Here is a 19,285-nt window from a genome sequence, read left to right on the forward strand (position 1 = left end):
ATGTCTGAGCTTTATTTTCCCCTTCTTCTTAAATATGTTATCACAGTGGCATTGCTACCAATTCCAGTCGGCCCAGCCTTGGCCAGTGACATGTCTGTCTTTGACCCAGCTGGTGTTGGCTCTGCTGGACACGGGAAAAGCTTCTGGCAGCTTCTCACAGAAGCTGTTTCTCTAGCCTCCCCTCTGCTACCAAACCTGACCATGCAAACCCAACAGAGTCATTATTACTGATCACACACCTAATTTCAGCTGCCAACTGGGAAAAAGGTTCAAGTTGATGACTACTGCTGTGGTATCTTGGCATATCACTTATTTCTTCCAATAAAATTAACCTTGTTGGTGGGTAATCTGAGAGAAATGAAACCACAGCAGTTTTGAAATAGCTACATACAGAAATACATCAAAAAATGTTCCGTTGTTTTTGGTGGTATTTCAGATAACAATACCCATCAGGAGAAAACCCAGTGCCTTGCCCTAGCTCACCAAGAATGGTTACTTGCTGATGTAAGAGTCTTTTCCTTCATGTACATCCAGAAAGACAAAGAGAATTGTTGATTTTTGCATCCTCCCTGCTATCGTGTGTGTGACCTCATCATGGTATTTTCATGAACCAGGGCTGCTCTCCAGCTTTGTGAGAGCAGCATGAATTCAGGATGACTGAGTTGCTGCTCTGTCCTCATCTTGTCTGTCCTTGGCGACATGCCAGAGATGGTGAGCATGCAGATCACTGGTTGTTCAATATGCTGAACAGGATCAGTTCAGATAACTGCATGTCACCACAATTGCTGGCAACGGTGCTTGATCTGTCCATTCTTCACAGCACTGAAGTGAAGGAACACACTGGAAATTACAGCTACGCGGTGTCTTTTTAATTGTAATTCATTGTCCTTTGCAGGATATCCTGTAGGGACAACAGTGCCAGGCCCTGGCAACTTGTTTGACAAGGTGCCTAATATCCAAGATGTTTAAAATCTAATACAGCTCTTCCCACCTGTTTGCTGAAAGTATGTAAGCATAGTTTTGAAAGCTTTTTATTTTGCAAGTGTTTCTGCCAGTCTCTCTTCTCCTTACCCAGTGAACCATAGCATTTATGTAACTGTATTCCTACTCATCAGTTCATATACCAGCCAGATGATGGTCCCTTTACTGGGTTCAGTTTGTCTGGTGTGTGAAATAGAGCTGTCTCATTTGCTCTGAGTGCTGCACAAACAGGTCACCACCACCTTTTCCCTGTTCACTCCCCGTGGCCATGGATGAGGCTGTTCTGCTTCAAGTGACTGTAAACCAGTCCCAAAGGAAACATCTTGTGCCAAACCTTCCTGTCCATGCTGAGGTCAGAAACATCATGCTAAAATGGCTGCAGTGCTCTTTGTGCCCCAGTCCCGAATGATAAATTTTGCTGGCATTGTGGAAATCATTGGTGTTACAAACTTCTGCTCTGTCATATTCCAGGGCTTGTTTCTGTTTCTCCTAGATAAGTTGCCTCTTTTGTGGTTGCTGTAATGATCTGTGAACATGTATTCACAGTGTTTTGGGATCAGCCCAAAATCAGCAGTGGGTAGAAAGCCAAGAACCAGCTTTGAACCCATTCCATCCCTCTGACCGCTAAGCAGGGCTTGTGGGAATGTGTTGGTGATTGCTGATGAAGGTGTACTAGGTGTGGAAGCACAGGCTTACCTGTGCATGTTTCTGCAAATCCAGAACTGACCTCAAGTGAGGAGGTTGAGCTAGCATCCACTTCGAATAGGTGAGTAGGGCTTTGGAAAAAGGGATACTTGCTGTTCCCTGAGAATCACTGATCTGGTGCTCAGTCTTCAAGTAGGAAACATCTCCAATGCAACTCAGCAAGTGCTGCTGATCTTGCTGACACAGTTTTAGTCTGCCTTCCTGCCCTTTCCATCCCCACCTCCTGTTCACTAGCTGAGCTGTTATGTTCCAGGGAAATACTCCTTTGGTAGACCTCCCTACCTCAGTTAAAGTGACTGCTGTTCTGATGGCTCCTAATATCTCCTCAGTATTGCCATGAGATGGAGGAAAGCAAGTTCAACAGGGTGATTCCTTTCCAACAGTAAGTCCCAATTTACTTTGCCACCTCCTACAAGATAATCTCTACTTTAAGCCACTCAACAGTCAGATTCTCCTCCAGGAAGTGTTTTGTAGAAGACAGATGCTTCTGAGCTGGGGTTTGCTGGCTGCCCGCTGGGGAGCCAGGCATTAGTTGCAGCTTTAGAAAAATACCATTTCTTTTCTTTTCGGAAACTCAGCTGCCAAGATTTACCTGTGTTCCTTCCAGACTCCACTCTTTTATCTTTCAAAAGCAGGAAGAGGGGAAGCACTGTGAAGAAAGATCAATATACAGGTCCCGCTTTGAGCTTCAGCCAGCCATAGTGAGAACCAGGGATACAGGACTTAAAATCCTGTGTAATTTTGACAGAAGAAGTCAGAATCATTCCCCTTATTCTAACAACTGAGTGAAGATCCTAGCAGAAAACTGCTGCTTACATTGTGTATCACCTTAGATATTAGCAGTTTCATCATATAAGAATATTAATGGATGGAAGGGTAGTCTGAAGAAAGAATTATGTGAGATGGAACATGATCGTATTTCCTGATGTGCTCCATTTATTGTGCTAATCTCTATACCAAAATGTTTTCTTTCAGCATGGAGCTATGGCAACATGGCAAGTCAGATAAAAATTTTTCTTCTGGCTTGTCTTCTCCCTGTATGAAAAGTTCTTGCAAGAGGATTTGCAGAATTTAGTTAAAGCAAGTATAAATTATTGTGAAATTCCTCATGGAACACTTTTTTGTCAGAAAAATTTCGCTTGCTGTTGTTGTCAAGAAATTGTGCTACACTTGTGCAGTTATTTTTGCAGCAAAATGGAGTCAGTTCCCCCAGTAGGGATTCTACTAGCATAAACCAATTTCTAGTATGCTAGGGGCTGTATGAAGTGAAGAGTTAAAATAACAACTGTGAGTCTGATGACTTGAAATGGTACTGAAACTGTGTTTGGTCCATGGTTTTGGCAGTACTCTCTTGAAGAAGGGTGCCCTTCTCCCAGACCTGCCTCACATGCTGATTTTGATGGAATTGAAGTTGCTGGGATAGCTCAGAACTTCAAGGTACATGCACCAGCTGGAGGGATTATCTCACACTTTGAGAGCAGACAGACTGGGAACGAGACACTAACTGATTTTTTTACTTCAAAACAAATGTCATAAATTTTAACTGTTTCCTCCTAAATGTTTCCTGTGTGTATACGGCAAAACTAGAAGTTTTACAGCAGTGTTATTTTCTGAGACATCTGAAACATGACCATGGAAAAACACTTTCTGATGGAAGGAGATTAAAAAAATTCCCTTTGCTCTTGAATACAATAGGATATGTACTTTAGATTGAGTTTTGAGAGGTGAAGTAAAATCTTCAAAGATAGATTTCATTCCAAATGAAATCTCTGTTGTTGTTTAGAAAGTCACAAATGGTTTAATGTAGGGTTAAATACTGTGTTGCTACCTTTTCGCTAACTGTAATACCTTTAATGGGAAGCTAATAAATGTGTTTGTGGTAAGTGGAAACATTACCCAGGTGTACAGAAATGTTTAGTGCCTGTAATTACCAAAAGAAATAATTTCTTTTATAGGAAAGCATGAGAATTGACAGATACAAATATCAAATTCTACTAAATTATATAGAACTATATGAAGCTCATGTATCAGGCAGTCCCTTAAAATAGCCACCTCTTTATGTGAGCTGGGGAGGTGTGAAAGATGCCTGTCCTTCATTTCAGGAGAAGGTCAATGCATGAGTGGTCTTATTGAAAAATAATAGCAAGAGGTTATGGTTGTATTTAAACTGACTGAAACAGCAATAACGCCATCATGCTTTGAAAAGATACTGTCCTCCTTTATAGAGATATGTATTGGGGGTGTTGCACAGCTGTTACATGTGAAATTGCTTATTCTGAACTTGTCATATTTGACTGGCAAGTATCATTCAATACTCTGTTGAAGCATAAGTAATTTCCTCACTTTAGAGGTGAAAATGTAATACAAATGCTCAAAGAAGAAAAGGTGTGTGTATTTTTAAATTATACATGATTTTGAAAATTTCCATTTAATGTATTTATCTACCCTGATAATGTTTAATATGTGCTGATAGCCTATTTGGTATGCCTTTATGTAGCATTGTAGAGGTGCAAAGATTAACCAGTTACAAGTAGCTGCTTTCTGGACTGGTGGCATTTAAAGGTTAGTTTGCAACCAAAGAGCATGGGCAGAAAGCTGTACTGCATTAAGATGGTATAAGGTTACAAAGAAACAGGATTCAAGTCTTCTCTAAATGGGATGGAACAATGGGCTGGTTCTGACTTGGACCCGATGAAAAAAAGGATTTAAACAGAGGAGCAAGTCTAAGAGGGTTTGCTTAGGACTGGTCTGTACAGCCCCTTGTGGAAGAAAGGACTCACAAGTGTTAGAGCCTTGTTCCAAATCAGATTGTGTGGCAAAAGCAGCTTAGGTGCTTTGGCAGTATGAACACCTGGGAAGTCCACAGAGTTGTGGGACTCAATTCAGATTTTCTCAGTCCTATTTCTTCAGGATATGTGTCTGGTTGGTCCTTTACCACAGATAAAAGAGAAATAACAATTGAATTGAACAGGCATCAACTGCATTATTCTGGGCTTAATATTTTTAATAAGCATATTTTTCAGATATTTTAATGGTTTCAGAACTACCTAGGAGAAAAGAGGACTTTCTGTTTAGTCCTGGAGTTTTTTTATCAGAATCCATGTGCATAATGAGGGTCCATGAATTTAAACATAGAATTACGTGTTTTTATGATTTGGGTCTTGCTGATCTTTGTACTTATTACTCCTAAAGTAGTAGTTTTTTGTGGGTTTGCTGTTAGTCAAGAAAGAACCACAACTTTTATCTGTAGCCCTAATTAATTATTATTTCCTCAGAAATTACTTTTTTCATAAGAAAGACTGAAACAAATCAATTTCTGTAGTAAGCCTATGATAGTATGTGTGAATTGTAAAGATCATACTGCTAACATTTTTCCCATTTGTTACCTCCAGGGAATTCAAGCACACCAAAAAAATCCCTAATGGAAATACATTCATAGTAAATTTTATGTATTTTTTATTTAAAAAAAATGAATGAGAAGACTATTCCTTCAACAGTGTACAAACTAATTTTATTGGTTGAAAAATGTGTTTCTGAATTTTTATTGAGTTCCCATTCATAGTTATTTTGTCAAAATAATTTACTAGATTGAGGACTTCTTCCAGAGGTATTGAAGTCTGATGCTTTGTGCCATAATGAAAAAGAAGTGCATGTTCTGAGTTCAGGGCATTTCTGTTGTTGAAATTTTGAAATCCCTGTTCCTGAAAATAGTTGTGGAATGCCTGGCTGCACAAAAACAATAATAAATTTAGACTTTCAGCCCTAAAGTGATTACTTAAAACAAGGGGAAAGATGAAGAACAGGTTAGGTGATATAAGGTTAATTGGTCTGGCTTTAAAGAGTAGGCTCTCAGTGCTTAGGAGCTAGAAGCTGTACAACTGGAAGTACTTTATTTTAAAATCCAGTGTAAAAACTTAATCAAATACATGCAGAAAGACTTAAGAATCAATTCTTCTAATCACAAGTTTACTCTTCTCTCTATAGCACATCCATTGAATTTTTTGAGTTAAAATTGTAGAAAACTATTTAAGTGTGGCCAGAATAAGGGTACCAGACTTAAAGTGGGTACCTCTTATAAAAAAAAAATATTTGCCAGGAAAGAAAAAGCACACTTGAGGTTCTGTGTGGATAAAAGGTTCCCATGGGAATGTCAGTTGGCATCTCTCTACATCAGAAGAGACAAAGGAAATTATTAATCAAAAATAGTGTTTTTGTTAGTCTTTGAATTAATTTTACTGCCTTCACATATATTTAGAAAAGGGAAAATGTAACAGATGGATCTTTAGAATATTTAAGTTTAAAACCAAGACCCCTTCCCTTCTTCTTCTTCGTTTCCAGAACACCACAGAATTCCTGCTTTGGAAGAGGCAAGTTGGTTGCTGGGGAACATCAACCAGACTGGCTACTTTAGAGTTAATTATGATATTAGGAATTGGAGGCTGCTAATTAATCAGCTAACAAGGAACCATGAGGTAAGCTCCTCTTCTCATTCCTAAAATCTGCTTTCATAGATGAATCTTCACTGTTTCATCACCCTAAATGGTTCAATTTTTGTGCTTGCCCCTCACAGGTTATCTCTGTCAGTAATCGAGCAGGCTTGATTGATGATGCATTCAATCTAGCCAGGTATGTTTTCCCGAAGATCATCTATCCTCATACACATCGCTGCAATAACTCATGCAACCATTAACTCAGCAGTTGAGTGTGTTTCAAAGTTAAGCGTGTTTTAAACACACTTCAGTTCCCCTCCCCTGATTTTTTTTTTCTACAGCACATAAACATGGTCTGTAGCACATTCACTACTCTTGATCAATAATTGCCGTAGGGTATTTCCGAGTCTGAAGAGATTTGATCAATTTTGCAGGAAGTTCAATTTAACACTTTGCAGATAAATAATCTCTTTCCTCTTTCTCTAATGAGTGAGCGTTTTTTCTTCCATTTCTCCTGGTTGTCCCACCTCTCCTTTCTTTTACCACTGATCCTTGTGCTGTATTTAATTTGAAATGGAAGGCACCTTCAAGCTTCAGTAATTTTTTTGCTCTAACTTGCACTGTTATATAATTTTTCCAGTATCTTTCTTTTCTTATCATCTGCTAGAACAGACTTTTTTTTCCTCTGTGGTGCTTTTCAAGTGTAATGGAACGGCAGTTCCATTGAGCATTTCTGGAATTTATCCAACATTTTGTGTTTTATTATGATGAGAGTTAATAATTAACACGTACAGTGCTGGTTAGGTACTGCCTTCTTTACAAATGGCGGCAATCGATTGGTCCCCATTTTGAAATCCAATCTGTTGATAGTGAAAGTGTAAAATGAGAGGAAAATAGTGGAACATTTGTAACTTTTTTGATTTTTGAGGTACCTGGGAACATAGCATTAGTATAGGGTTTTAATTGCATAATAACAGATTTAATTGCAAAATTGCAAATAATGTGATTTTACTTGCGCTGCCTGTCAAAGGAAGCATGAAAAGAATTCCTGATACTTCTGTCTTTACATTTAACTACAAATGATCACTGGAGGTGTTTGGGCTACAGTCACAGTGTCACAACTCAGTGATGTTCTAGCATCACTGCAGTAAAACACAGTTGTGTGCCCTACCACTCTGTTCCTGCTACTAACATAAAGTAGTGATTAGCCCTTACTTAACAGTCTAGAGATGTATTACGGAAGGAGGTATCATGGAGAGAGGTGTATCAATTTGCTTTGGCACTGCCCTTCATTCTTGCTTTGTAACATCTTCCCATTGGAAACAGTAAAAAACTAGAAATAGGTCATTACATCAGACTTCAGTGGATTGTGATTTGTCTACTCTCTGACTACAAGAATATTGCAGATTATTCAAAAATATCTAGACTATTAGAACTATCAAATGTTTAGTACGGTCATAATCTGCTCCAATTTTACTTGATTTTCACACCTCAGAGAAGCAGCGTACAGTTACACAGAGCCAGTATGTCACCTTCTTTTTCCATGCACTGAATGCAGTCAGATGTGGCTAGACTTCTCTGAAAATCTAGGTCTTGAAAAAAGCTGTTTCTTAAGCCAGTTTTTGTAGGTGAGTGTTTTTCTTCTGAGTCAGTATTGAGCCAGTGCCCTAGGATGTCTTGTTCATAGAGTATTAAGTTGAGGTCTTGATTAAATACCCAACCTGCATTGTCTGGCCAAGTTTTGTCCACCTAAAAACCACTCAAAAGATTACATGAGTAATGCATTCCCCACTAATTTCTGAAGTACTTTAATGGGGAAACTTGGGGATACTAGATACGGCACCTTTTTCAGAGGTAACTATACTAGAGCCTTGTGAAATCTTTCACAAGATTTCACATTATATAAACTTGACTTTGTTTTGGTAATGGTGGTCTGCAGCAGACTGCTGCTGCATTTGATCTTCATGCACTGTGGAAAAAAGTAGTGGAGCTATAAATGTATGTGCATCAATGGATATCACTTAAGAGGAAATATTCTTCTAATAGAGATACGTTTCCAGAGTCCTGTCAGTAGTGTTACCTTGAGTGTGTGCCTCATAAGCCAGTCTGATTGGAGGAAGGATCTGTTTGCAAACAGTAGATTTATGGTCTGTAGTTCAAGAGTAGCAATAAGACGTGTGGACCTGGCTAAACTTGCCATGTAGGGTATACTTCTTGTTGATCTTTGTTACGTTACTAATCTATCATCTTCCTATTAAAAAAAACCCAAAACCCAAACTATTTCAGTGATGCTGAAGTTATTCTGATTGGCTGGCTGACAGTGTAGTAACTTGCTAGGAGAAGCCTGGGTTTTTTTTCATTTTCATTCCCCTTCTCCCAAATAAAAAAAAGGATCAGGAATAGGCCTAATACTTGCTATGTTCCTTTATGATGAATAGAACTAGGAAGGCATTAAGAGACTCTTAGCAGTGTGTTGAGGGCTGGCCTTGATGTTAAAGCATCAGAGCTTCTTGGAATAAGAAAGCAGTTGGAAAAACTCTTGCCAGGATAGGCAATGGGAGTTGAATCCTGATGCTGCAGGGTGGTGAAGCTTCTCCTGCTGTGTCTAGTGCTTTGATGTGACACAGCAGTGTTCCTAAAACAAGCTTTGAGGGCTATCAGAGTAACACAGACACTTCCAATTTTCTGAAGAGGTCACTGTTCAAAAGGCCACCATCAGCATAAAAGCAGCTTAGCTTTCTCTTCCTTGGCTGCAAGGCACACTGCAGAAAGTTGCCCCATTTTATTTTGTAGCAGTACCATTGTTGGGTGTTATCTGCCTCAGGGGTGCTGTGCTGGTTCAGCCTTGTGCCGGATGCACAGGGGGCATTTCTCCCTGCCTGTATGACATTACGGGATGGGGAGATTAAACGTGTACACTGACTGTGACGTGAGAGAAAGTGAGTAACCTTATTGACCAGAAATAGAAGTAACAATTGGTAGTTCAGAACTGATTTCTGAGAAGACTGGCTGTTTTTAACAGTAATTCAGTCTCAGTTTTGGTCCCTAGTTGCAGTGATGTGTTTTCTTCTTGTCTCCAACTATAAACATGCATGTTTTGAGAGAGGGAAGAGAACTGTAGAATACGTACTTTAAATCTAATCCCTAGCTATTATTTTTAGTGCTAAAATAATGCAAAAATTAAAACGTAATTTCTTAAATTCATGCTGGTCCTTTCAAAAATTGATTCTAATGTAAACAGTCCTTTTTAATGTACTGCGGAGACTGTATTTCTTCAAAATGCTGTCCTTCTTAGAAACTTCTGAAGTACGTCCTAGTGTGATCTTGAACTTGATACAGATAATACTAAAAGGTTTTGACTCAGTTTTTACCCTATTATAATATTGTCTGTCCTAAAATGATTATTTCTATGTTGTTATGCTGCTAATTGATTTTGTTTATGGAATGAGTGCAGCTCTTCTTTTTAGTAAAATTAAATAATATTTAGATCTGGAGAAAAATGAAAGAAAGTGCTCATATAAATTGTTTTGGAATGGCACATCTTATTTTTTTAAGGTGTGTTTGATTTCATTCCTCTGAAGTGTTTATTATTCTTTTACGGTCCAACATAGTGATTTCTTGAAAATAAACAACATAAATGAATTGATACTACCAAAGAATATTTTAAGCTCTATAGCTTTTAATTTGTTTTTTTTTTTTTTGTCCATTTTATATGAAAATACATTCCTTCACCTTCCTTCTTGCTGTATTTTGATTGATGTAACATCAAGGAGAGTTGAAAAACAACAACAGAGAGTGGAATAATAACAAAAGAATGTTACAACTTGTTTGTTTTTCAGATTTTTAAGCCTAATTCTTGGCTGTAGTGCATGGACATACCCTTAAGATCTGAAAAGCTGTAGCCTTGGCAGAACACACCTTATGGCAACTCAAGTCTCATGTTCTTGAGCAAGAATAGCACCTTGACACTCCCTCTTCCCCTCTTCTTAAAGATTCTTTATCTTTTTGTTTGTATGAGGTTTCAGTGGAATTTAAAAATATGTTGGTTCTTGTAAATTATACTAGTAAATGTTGACTGAAAAAGCCCAGAAGCCAAGAGAACACAAACAGAAGTGTGGTTCTCTTCTAAGCTTAAAAAGAGCAGAGGGCAGATCAGGTAGCTCCAATAAGCTGTGTCGCAGTAAATAACAAAATCACACTTTTTCATCGAAGTGTGAGTAATGTTGTCAACTTCTTACATCTTTCTCTTTCCTTAGGATAAGGGGTCAGTTAGTGACTATGTGAGGTGGGATGCCTCCCAATTTGCTTTAGGCATCCCATACGTAGACCTGTAAATCTGGCATTCTCACCTTGTAGTGCACTGACAGTTAATGGAGAGAAACATGCACCTGACCTCTCAAAACCACTTAACCACATAAGATAAATGACTCACTTAATGTTAGGAATGTTGTGTCACCCCTGGTTCTTCCTTGATGGGCTCTAAATCTTCATAAAAGATTTTCCTCATTTAACTGGTTGATGTAATCTAGTATTATGTGAAAGAAATACATCTGTTTTATGTTTAATGTTAACCAGTGTTGAATCAGATGTGACTGTGATTGCTGTCATCTGAAATAACTATTGTTTCCAGTTCTGTAAGCCCTGAATCACCGCTTCATGGCGGTGTCGTTGATAATTGTTCTTAGGCTCCAAGGATGGATGACTGTGTTGGAGTGCTGTCCATTTCATGCTGGACACATGCTGTAGTGGTTTCACGTTCGCCGAATTCTGTTTTGCCAAATTTAGTGTAGCTGTTTGAGTGTCTACTCTCTTTTCCCTCTGGGAGAGAGGATTTGGGAGAAAAAGGTGAACCAGGCCCAACTTAAGGTAAACAGATAGTTTTATTAACACACACTAAGAAAAAAAAAGGAAAAAAACCAAATGAAACTTCTAAACCAATCCTTTCTCCTACCACAAACTGTTCACTTTCCCACACAACATAGAGAGAAAACTATGATTTTCAGTCAGTTGCAACCATCTAAACATAATCTTGCATCACTTTGGGAGAGCAGTCTCTCTAGAGTTTCATGGAGACACTTGCCACAAGAAAAGGTCAGGTGGGTGTCAATGTCACAAATCTGCAATGGCCTGGAATTTTGCAGATTTGTGCAGTCCACCCATTATCAGCCTTTCCCTGGCCACTCATGGGTCTCCCAGCATATTTGGGGTACCATTTAAGAATGCTTCTTCTAGTATAAAACAAGAATTCTCTTATTCTATCTCTAAAATCGTCTCTATCTCAAAGGAATAGAGACCTCCTATTAGCCCAGGAGCCCGGGCTTCAAATCTCTTTCTCTCTAGTATCATCTTAATCTCAAAAGCTGAGACCTCCTTATTTTTACCCCAGGAGCTGGGGGCTTACTCTCTTCAAAATTCTCAATTACGTCTCAATTATATCAGTACACACAACCTTTGGCTAGAACCTGCATTCCCCCAAAATGCATTATGATATTACAAGAAACAGTCCATTTATCCATGGTTTACATCCGGAGAAGTCCTGTCAAAAGTGTCCACTTCCTCCAGCCCTTCTTCCAATAGTCTTTATGAGTTCTTTTGCTAACTTAGTCTCATGCTGTCTCTCTACGTTTTAAATCACTCTGTCTTCCATGGAGGAAAGGGTTAATGTCTTTGCCCAGAGTCTTTCTTTCTCTGGAGCCGGCTCCTGGTGTCGAATTCAAAGCTGCACTGGTGATGGTGGATGGATGGGGGGAAGCATGCTCAGGAACGCTGACAGATACCTCCCTCACCTCCCTCGGGCCAGCGGCGCCAGCAAGCCCGGCCAGGACGTGGCCCATCCAGGGCCTGCCCCTCCCCGCTGCCGGCTGCCACAGCCCCTGGTGTGGGGCCAGCACTGCCCATCTGCAGGATCTGCAGCCTCCCCTTCCCCCCGTCGGCAGCGGAGGGCAGGGGGAAAAGAGACACAGCCGGCCCGGGCCACTGCTCCCGGGGCAGCGGCCCTGGAGGCCTGGCCGGGCCTGGCCTCGACTGCCTGGGGTGGGCAGCGGGGCCTGGACTGGGCCTCTGACTTGTGATGTGATGTTAACTTCTGGCCAGCCGGAAGAGCAAAAGGGCCGAGCCACCTGGGATCCTCTGATTTAAGCCTGGATTCTCCAGAGGCGTAACTAACTCTTTAATTGGTCAGCCAAGCTGTCAACGTCTGCTATAACTTCCTTAGAATAAAAACCCCTCACATCTGTGCTAAACTACCACACAGACACAGATTTGGGGCAGATTGAACTATTGTCTCTTCAAAAGAAGCTTGCCCCTGTAGGCTTCACAAATATGGAGAGCTGTATCAGAAATGAGCAACAAGAAAAAATTGTACCTTCAAAATTTTCTGTGAACTAGGTGGCTTCCATGCTGTAGGTGGCCTTCATAAGCATTTCTCTTTACCGGAATTTCCTACGTCAGACCAAAACCAGGGTCCTGGTGCAAATAGAAATATGTTGAGTTATGATGATTGTTTTCCTGCTGTAAAACAATTCTTCGTGGCTTGTTTCTTTCCTAACTCTGAGTTCTGCTGACTCCATAAAACCCAAGGTTGAGGGCAATGGAAAAGGCAGTACCAACCTACTTTTCAATGTATAAATCCAAATTATCTCCCTTGACACAAATTTATCTTTAACAGCTGGTGCATTTGACTCCAAGATTGATTCCAGAAGTAAAATACTGAAGTAAGCTAATGCTGACTCCAGATCACTTTCTCACCAACTTGTAGAGAGGAATTAATTTAAAAAGTAAGTCTTGCTTAATCAAGAATAGCCTTTTGGATCTGGAAAATCATGTCTTTAGAACCCCCTATGTTATTGTTCCTTAAAAAATTAATTCCTGTCTATGGAGTCTTGACACTGGGGCAAAAAACCCATTTTGTCCATTCAGCTACCTGAGGCAGCACCACCCCACATAATGATAAGCTGTTCATATTTCTGGGAACTGAGAGTTATCTTCTAACTAAGCCTGTAGTTCATATACTTCCATATAAAATCCAGAATTGTTGCTGCTAAATTGGAAAAATGTTTTCTTGAAATGTCTGGTGGAAATACATGCGTAGCAAAACTAAACTATGGAGTTGAAATGATCTTCATTGCTGTTTTCCTTCACAGATTTCCTTGTAGCATTTGAAGTCTTCCAACATATGTGGGCTAATTGGTTCCATGTTCCACTTTTGTTTGGGTTACTTCAAGTCCTGTTCAGTGTAATATTGGGAGAAATCAAGAGATTTGAGGGCACATGTGAAATGCTGGGTCTGGATGATAAGTAGGTGACAAAGGTAGAAATTCTCAGCACAATTAATGTACTTCAGTATGCTTCAAAATTTCAACTGCCACATTCAGGGCTGTTGACTTTGTTTTGTTGGCCTATTCAGAAAGAGTCATAGAGGATCCATTTAAATTAGTAAACTGCAGTTTGACTTTAGCCTTTGTTTTTACTCCTGATTGCATTTTCTAATAGTTCAACTCAGAAGAAAACGAGATGTGTTATGCAGCGCCCTTAATTAGTGCCTCTGAGTACCAGATGAGGGAGTGAGTATTAGATCAATACTTTGTATCACGCTTGATTAATAGTGGTATAGATTTACTGTTTTAATAAATGAGGCCTCTTCTGAGTTATTTCAGCAGGTGCCATAGTAACTCCCATTCACTGTCAGGAGAATTTTGGTGATGGTTCACTAGCGATTGATTTAGATATGGTTTCCTACAGAAGTTGTTTGGTTTTTTTTGACATAAACACTCTCTCAGTGGGCCAAAGTAGCTGTGCTTTTTTAGAGAAAATAGTAAATTACAATTATTTTAAGGTAGCCATCATTCATTTCATATGCTGCACGTCAGTCCCTATATTCTGTGACATATCACTGCATTGGTATGTGTTTTATGTGGAGATAAATATTTCAGGTAACATTTGCACGTGTTCATAACAGGAGGAATCAAAGCAATTCCTGCAACTAAGCACACTAAAAGTCAATTCTGATTTTGTAGTATGTATCACTTGTGCATCTGATCCTGTTACATAGCTAAAGGCAGTAAAACTAATTGCACACCACATTCCAGGGAAGTGTTGGTGCTGTGAGAGCATCTTGAAAGATAGAAATACCTGCTGAGAGCCAGGGAAGAAGTTGAAGACTCTTCAGCATGTACGAAAAACCTGTGGATCTGACTGCGAAGTGTTTAATGCAGAGGGAAGGTCTTGGTCTAGTCATATCCGAGTAAAATTTGTCTAAATTATTTCTGGTACTTCTGACTAATTATAGCAGTAATTGTTTTATCCTGTAAACTACATTAACTCTATTCTTAGCCAAACCCAGAATAAACTGCCAGGAAGACTTGACTCTGGTTTCAAGGGTGTGGCATAATTATTTCTAGCTAATGGTTGTTAACTCATTGTCTTTTTACCACATAATCTTAGTCTCATAGTTCAAGCTGGTCTCTGAAGTCAGCTTGGTATGGATGTATCCTTGTTGCAGTGCAGCTGACCAGGGGCTGCTGTGTAATGAGAGGGGAAGGGAACAGTCTCTGAAATTTGTTTTGGGTGCATTAATTGAACCAGGTCTAAATTAAGCTTCAAAAAGTACTTGAGTTTGAGGTTAAACAAGAAGAGGAGTTCATGAGTAAAGCTTGCTGAAGGCTTCTTTGCAACTTCAAGTACTGGAAACAGAGCTAAGAGCTGCAAATATGGCTTGAGGAATCTGTGTTGTGGGACAGGGGGGAGTCTTTGTACAGCCTCAAAGCCTGTGACATTCTTTGGGGGCCCTATCCTCTCATAGCAAGCATACATCCATTCCCTGGGACTTCATCTCATTTACATAGCCCTTTTTCTTCCACACAGCTGCCTGATCAGCCCTAGTCTCTACCTCCTTCAACCGTTCTCTCAAAACAAGCAGCTTTTTTGACCCCTTACCCCAGAACCTGATTACTTTCCTTTCTGTGTGTCTGACAGGACTAATATGGAGAGCAAAAGATCCTTCTGCTATATTGGTTAAGGTAGCAAAAACCAGCCACTCTGAGAAGCTGGAGGTGCTGATCTAAACACCTTGGCTTTTCTAGCTTCAGCAAAGGGTATATGAATGAAGACATAAACCGACTTTTCTAGTCATAAAAGGCAATACTGATGCCTCACTAACATAAAGAAAGAAGTCTGCTACCACAGGCTACTCACTGCTTTTCCTGATGTTTTGACCTGACGTTACCATTGCTTCTCAGAAATGATCCTACTTTTTGAGCTTATCTGATTGCTGTTGAGCAGGATTGCTGTCCAGAGGAGATCTGGTCTTTGTCCATGTATGCTCTTTCTGCTGGAATATTGTAATTGATTAGCTTCTTCCAATCTGGCTAGAAATGTGTTTCTCTCTACCCAGGAATCAAGCAGTAAATGACAGGAAGGACTGTGTTATGGCTAAGGCACAGGGACTGAAGAAACCTGGCATGCTGTATCTGCTGTAGCCTTCCTAGGTGATCTTAGTAAAATCACTGAAATTGTTGGTGTCTTCTTCCTCTCTGTGAAATGGAGATAAGAGAATAGGTGAGGGTTTAAGAGAATTTCAGAGAATCTTTTTATTATAAGTATGTTTATTGGGAATTGCCTTTAGAAAAGGAACATCCAATTCTGTAGATATTCTGGCAAACAAAATTTGGATTGTACATGTATGTTCTCAAGATCAGAGTTCTTTGCTATCCAAATGTAGTTTCTAGCTTTTAAACACAACTTTCACTTGGCTGACTGATATGCAAATTATAAACATTAGACCAGGCAAACAGGGAGTGAAGAAGAAGTGTTGTGGATAATAATAAACTTACTCAATTTTGATTCTGCTGAAACATGCTCTCAATAGATACCATCACCTGTTGACAACTTAATGAATAGAAGAACTGTTTCATTCTACCCTTCCCAACAAAAATCACCAAGAAAGAAAATAACACTTAATAATAATTGAGTCATCTGAAATGGATGTCTATTAGCCTCTGAAATACATTTGAATTCCTTTACTTAATTTAACTCTGTGAATGACATACTTCTCAAAAATCATGGTTTCATAATGATGGAAAACATGACATACCTTACTGCATAACCTTAATTTTTAGCAGTAAGATTATTCCTTTTCTTCTTGTATTACTTCTTTTTAATTAATTTTCCTTTCATATGGGGAAGAAGAGGAAAGAAGAGAGTGTGAGCTACAGTTTGAAGGGGTTTTTTTACAAGCACAGAGGGGTTTAGATTTGAGGTTTTCTTCTGTTTTCAACAGAGATGAGTAATTCAAATTAATGTTACTCTTTGCTTATGTGGCAACTCTCAAACAGTGCAAAATAATTTAAGCCACATAATACTCTAATAATTACATTGAATTTGAACTATTCTTTGTAGGATGCTTCAAATGCTCTTGTGTGGAGTTGAATGTCACTTGAAGAGTCCTTAAATATTTTGCATGTAAGAAAACATAATAAAAAGCAGACTTCACTTAAAAACTGTCTTACTCTCTGAATCTTTTAACGTTGGAGAGATTGAATGCTAGATAAATGTAGTTCTTAAAATGATCTTGTAAGCCAAAACTTGCTGTTGTATTCGTCAAAGGGCACATTTGCATTCCTCCCCTGTTTACATGGGAGTCCATAGCTGGTACAGATCATAATGCCTCCATCAAGTCACGTCAGCATCTTAGAAAAATAAAGTCCTTACATGGTCTTTACATAAAATCGGCCCAATCCTGGAAGGGAAGGATGAGGTAGATTATTCTCTGGTACTGGAGATCACAGGGCCTTTTTTACAGATTGTCCATTAGTTTTCTATGGTAACACATTCTGTCTGCAACTTCTGTGGTTGAACATGGATGCCAGTCATCCTAAGTTTTTAATTATTTGCTTCTAGCCTTGCAGGAGTTAAAGGGGAAATCTGTGACTACAAGAGTTAATTTGCCAGTTTTATGGGTCACCTTCCCCAAAACTATTTTTGACGTGTCAGGGTTCAACATTTATGTTTTTACTCAGCTATCAAGGAATTGCCGTTAAAGGGCTGTGGGAAAGAATATCCTAACTACACTGGTAGAGACACCAGTCCTTGATAGGTCCTGAAAAAATGAAAAAGGCGGATGCAGTTATATGTGGATGTTTATTGGTGCCAAGTTTCTCCATGAGTTATTCTAATCCACACACTTAAGGTAAAAGAATGAATCAATTGTTAAAAATCCTAACTTACTTTAAACTGTCTCTGGTAATTAATGAGTATAGTCTAATTTTCATATATTGCACATGCACAGAAACAGAACTGATGTTATTCTGAGTTGCGCATCTGTGTTCTGAGGAGCTGCATTTTACCCCTTCAAAATTACCCAGACAAAAAGCTACTCGTGTTTTACACATTTCTAAGAAACAGACGAAGCAGGGTAGGTTTTAAACCAGCAGCAAGTAAATCACCTCATTTCCATTGTTTCTGTAATGCAGACCAATTTGCTGCCAGCTTGGATTTTCTAATTTTGATTTAAACACATGACTTATAATGCCTTTGTTGGGTGGTGGGACTAAAGGATTTATGGTGCCCTTGTATGTGGGACTCTCATCACTGTACGGCAACCCTGTCATTTTTGTGACAGAATCTGTTTGACTGGTGCTGGATTTATGATAGAGATAATTCAGAACAGAGTAATAATTTTCCCTTGGCAATTACACTACCATTTGGTACTTTGTCCCTAAGGGGAAAATGAATGTGCTGGGATCTGTCCATAAGTTCAGTGGCTCAGTGTAAAGAACAAATCAAGGTCAGAATGCAGTTGAATACACACTGATGTTTCATAATATAATCTAGATCCTCTGCTTTCATCTGACTCATTAAAAGCTCATGCAATTTAAAGATTATTTTTGATTGCCGTGAGATTTTTATTGGGAATTCTTTGTGAGGGATATTTCATTACCATGTTCAGTACTTTCTTTTTCTGTTCATTGCCTCTTTTCTCTGTAGCAATGGCCACTGTAGCAGCTTCTTCAGTGTAAGCAGGATAGTACCTTGCTAAGCGTTGATACTTATGATATTATATGATATGATATCATAAACCACATAATACTTATGTATTATAACTTCTGGAAAATCATTTTCCACCTCTGTCCTTTCATAAAAATGATAGATCATGTTTTCAATACAGTTCATCAGCAGTCTCCTTCGGCATGAAAAACCTTCAGAACCAGGATGTGTGTCTAGAGGTAATTTGTCTCATAACTAAACCAGATCGTTTTACCAGTCCACATTCTTGTTCTGTTCTCCCCTTCACTTTAGTATACAACTGTGAAATCAGGAACACAGATAAGAAGACACCACTCATGTGGTGCTGTGTTTCTAACACATGCTCTCGTGTGTAGGGGTGGCTGCAGAATGATTGACATGGTCATAAAGTGATGGGTTCGGACAGTTACGTAAAAATTGGTAAAGCAATGAGGCATCTCAAATGTGATCTTTTTGGTTAAATTTTGCTTTTGTAGTCATGTGTTTCAAATGACTCCGTATGGCTTAGAGAGGGCTTGTAGAGGCTGTTTTAAGTCTTTGCTGCTTTCTGTATGACTCGTGATGTCAACACAAAACTCTCTAATCTGAAAGACTATAAAGAGGAATGTCTACTTTTTGTAGTTTATAGTGAAGATATGTAAAGAACAGATCATTTTATATATAACATGAAAAGGATCTGTTGGTACTCTTCTATTAATACTTACAGGGCAAAAGATCAGAGTTATGATATTCTTATCTCCTCTTGGCAGAGCAGTACTGAAATAGTAGTGTTCCTAGGATATCCATTGGTAAAGGCCTATATAAACAAAACAAATTTCTGTTAGGAATGGTGCTGGTATGAATCTGCTTTGGGTAGGGAGACACTAGATGAGTTCTTAAGGCTCTTTTAATTCCAGATACTATAGATGAAGTTTCATAAACTTTTTAACCTTGTCCTTGAGAAATGTTTTAGCTGAACATCAGGATGCTTTCAGCCACTGTTTATGTGTCAACACTGTGTAATTTAACTGTTTTATCTGTTATGATACTTGCCAAAACTATTCCAGGTTCCTCTGAAGAATTTTTTATGGAAGAGATACATGCTTGCTAAGATTCTCAGGTGGCTGCTGGAGACATACCTAGAGAAAACTGTGCCTGTTTCAGACTAG

The 19,285-nt window shown here is 39.0% G+C and overlaps 1 protein-coding gene across 1 annotated transcript in view; it reads left to right on the forward strand.

Annotated features, from left to right (window-relative positions):
• Positions 1-19,285, forward strand: part of TRHDE (thyrotropin releasing hormone degrading enzyme) — a 213,232-nt gene that overhangs the window by 163,410 nt on the left and 30,537 nt on the right. Inside the window, exons 11-12 of the mRNA XM_066183262.1 lie at positions 6,025-6,158; positions 6,257-6,312. Of these exons, the coding sequence (XP_066039359.1) occupies positions 6,025-6,158; positions 6,257-6,312 (190 nt within the window). The remainder of the gene's footprint in view (positions 1-6,024; positions 6,159-6,256; positions 6,313-19,285) is intronic.

Source organism: Chamaea fasciata, unplaced genomic scaffold (assembly GCF_029207755.1).
Source record: "Chamaea fasciata isolate MVZ Bird 193981 ecotype frontalis unplaced genomic scaffold, bChaFas1.0.hap1 SCAF_5, whole genome shotgun sequence".
Lineage (NCBI taxonomy): Eukaryota > Metazoa > Chordata > Aves > Passeriformes > Sylviidae > Chamaea > Chamaea fasciata.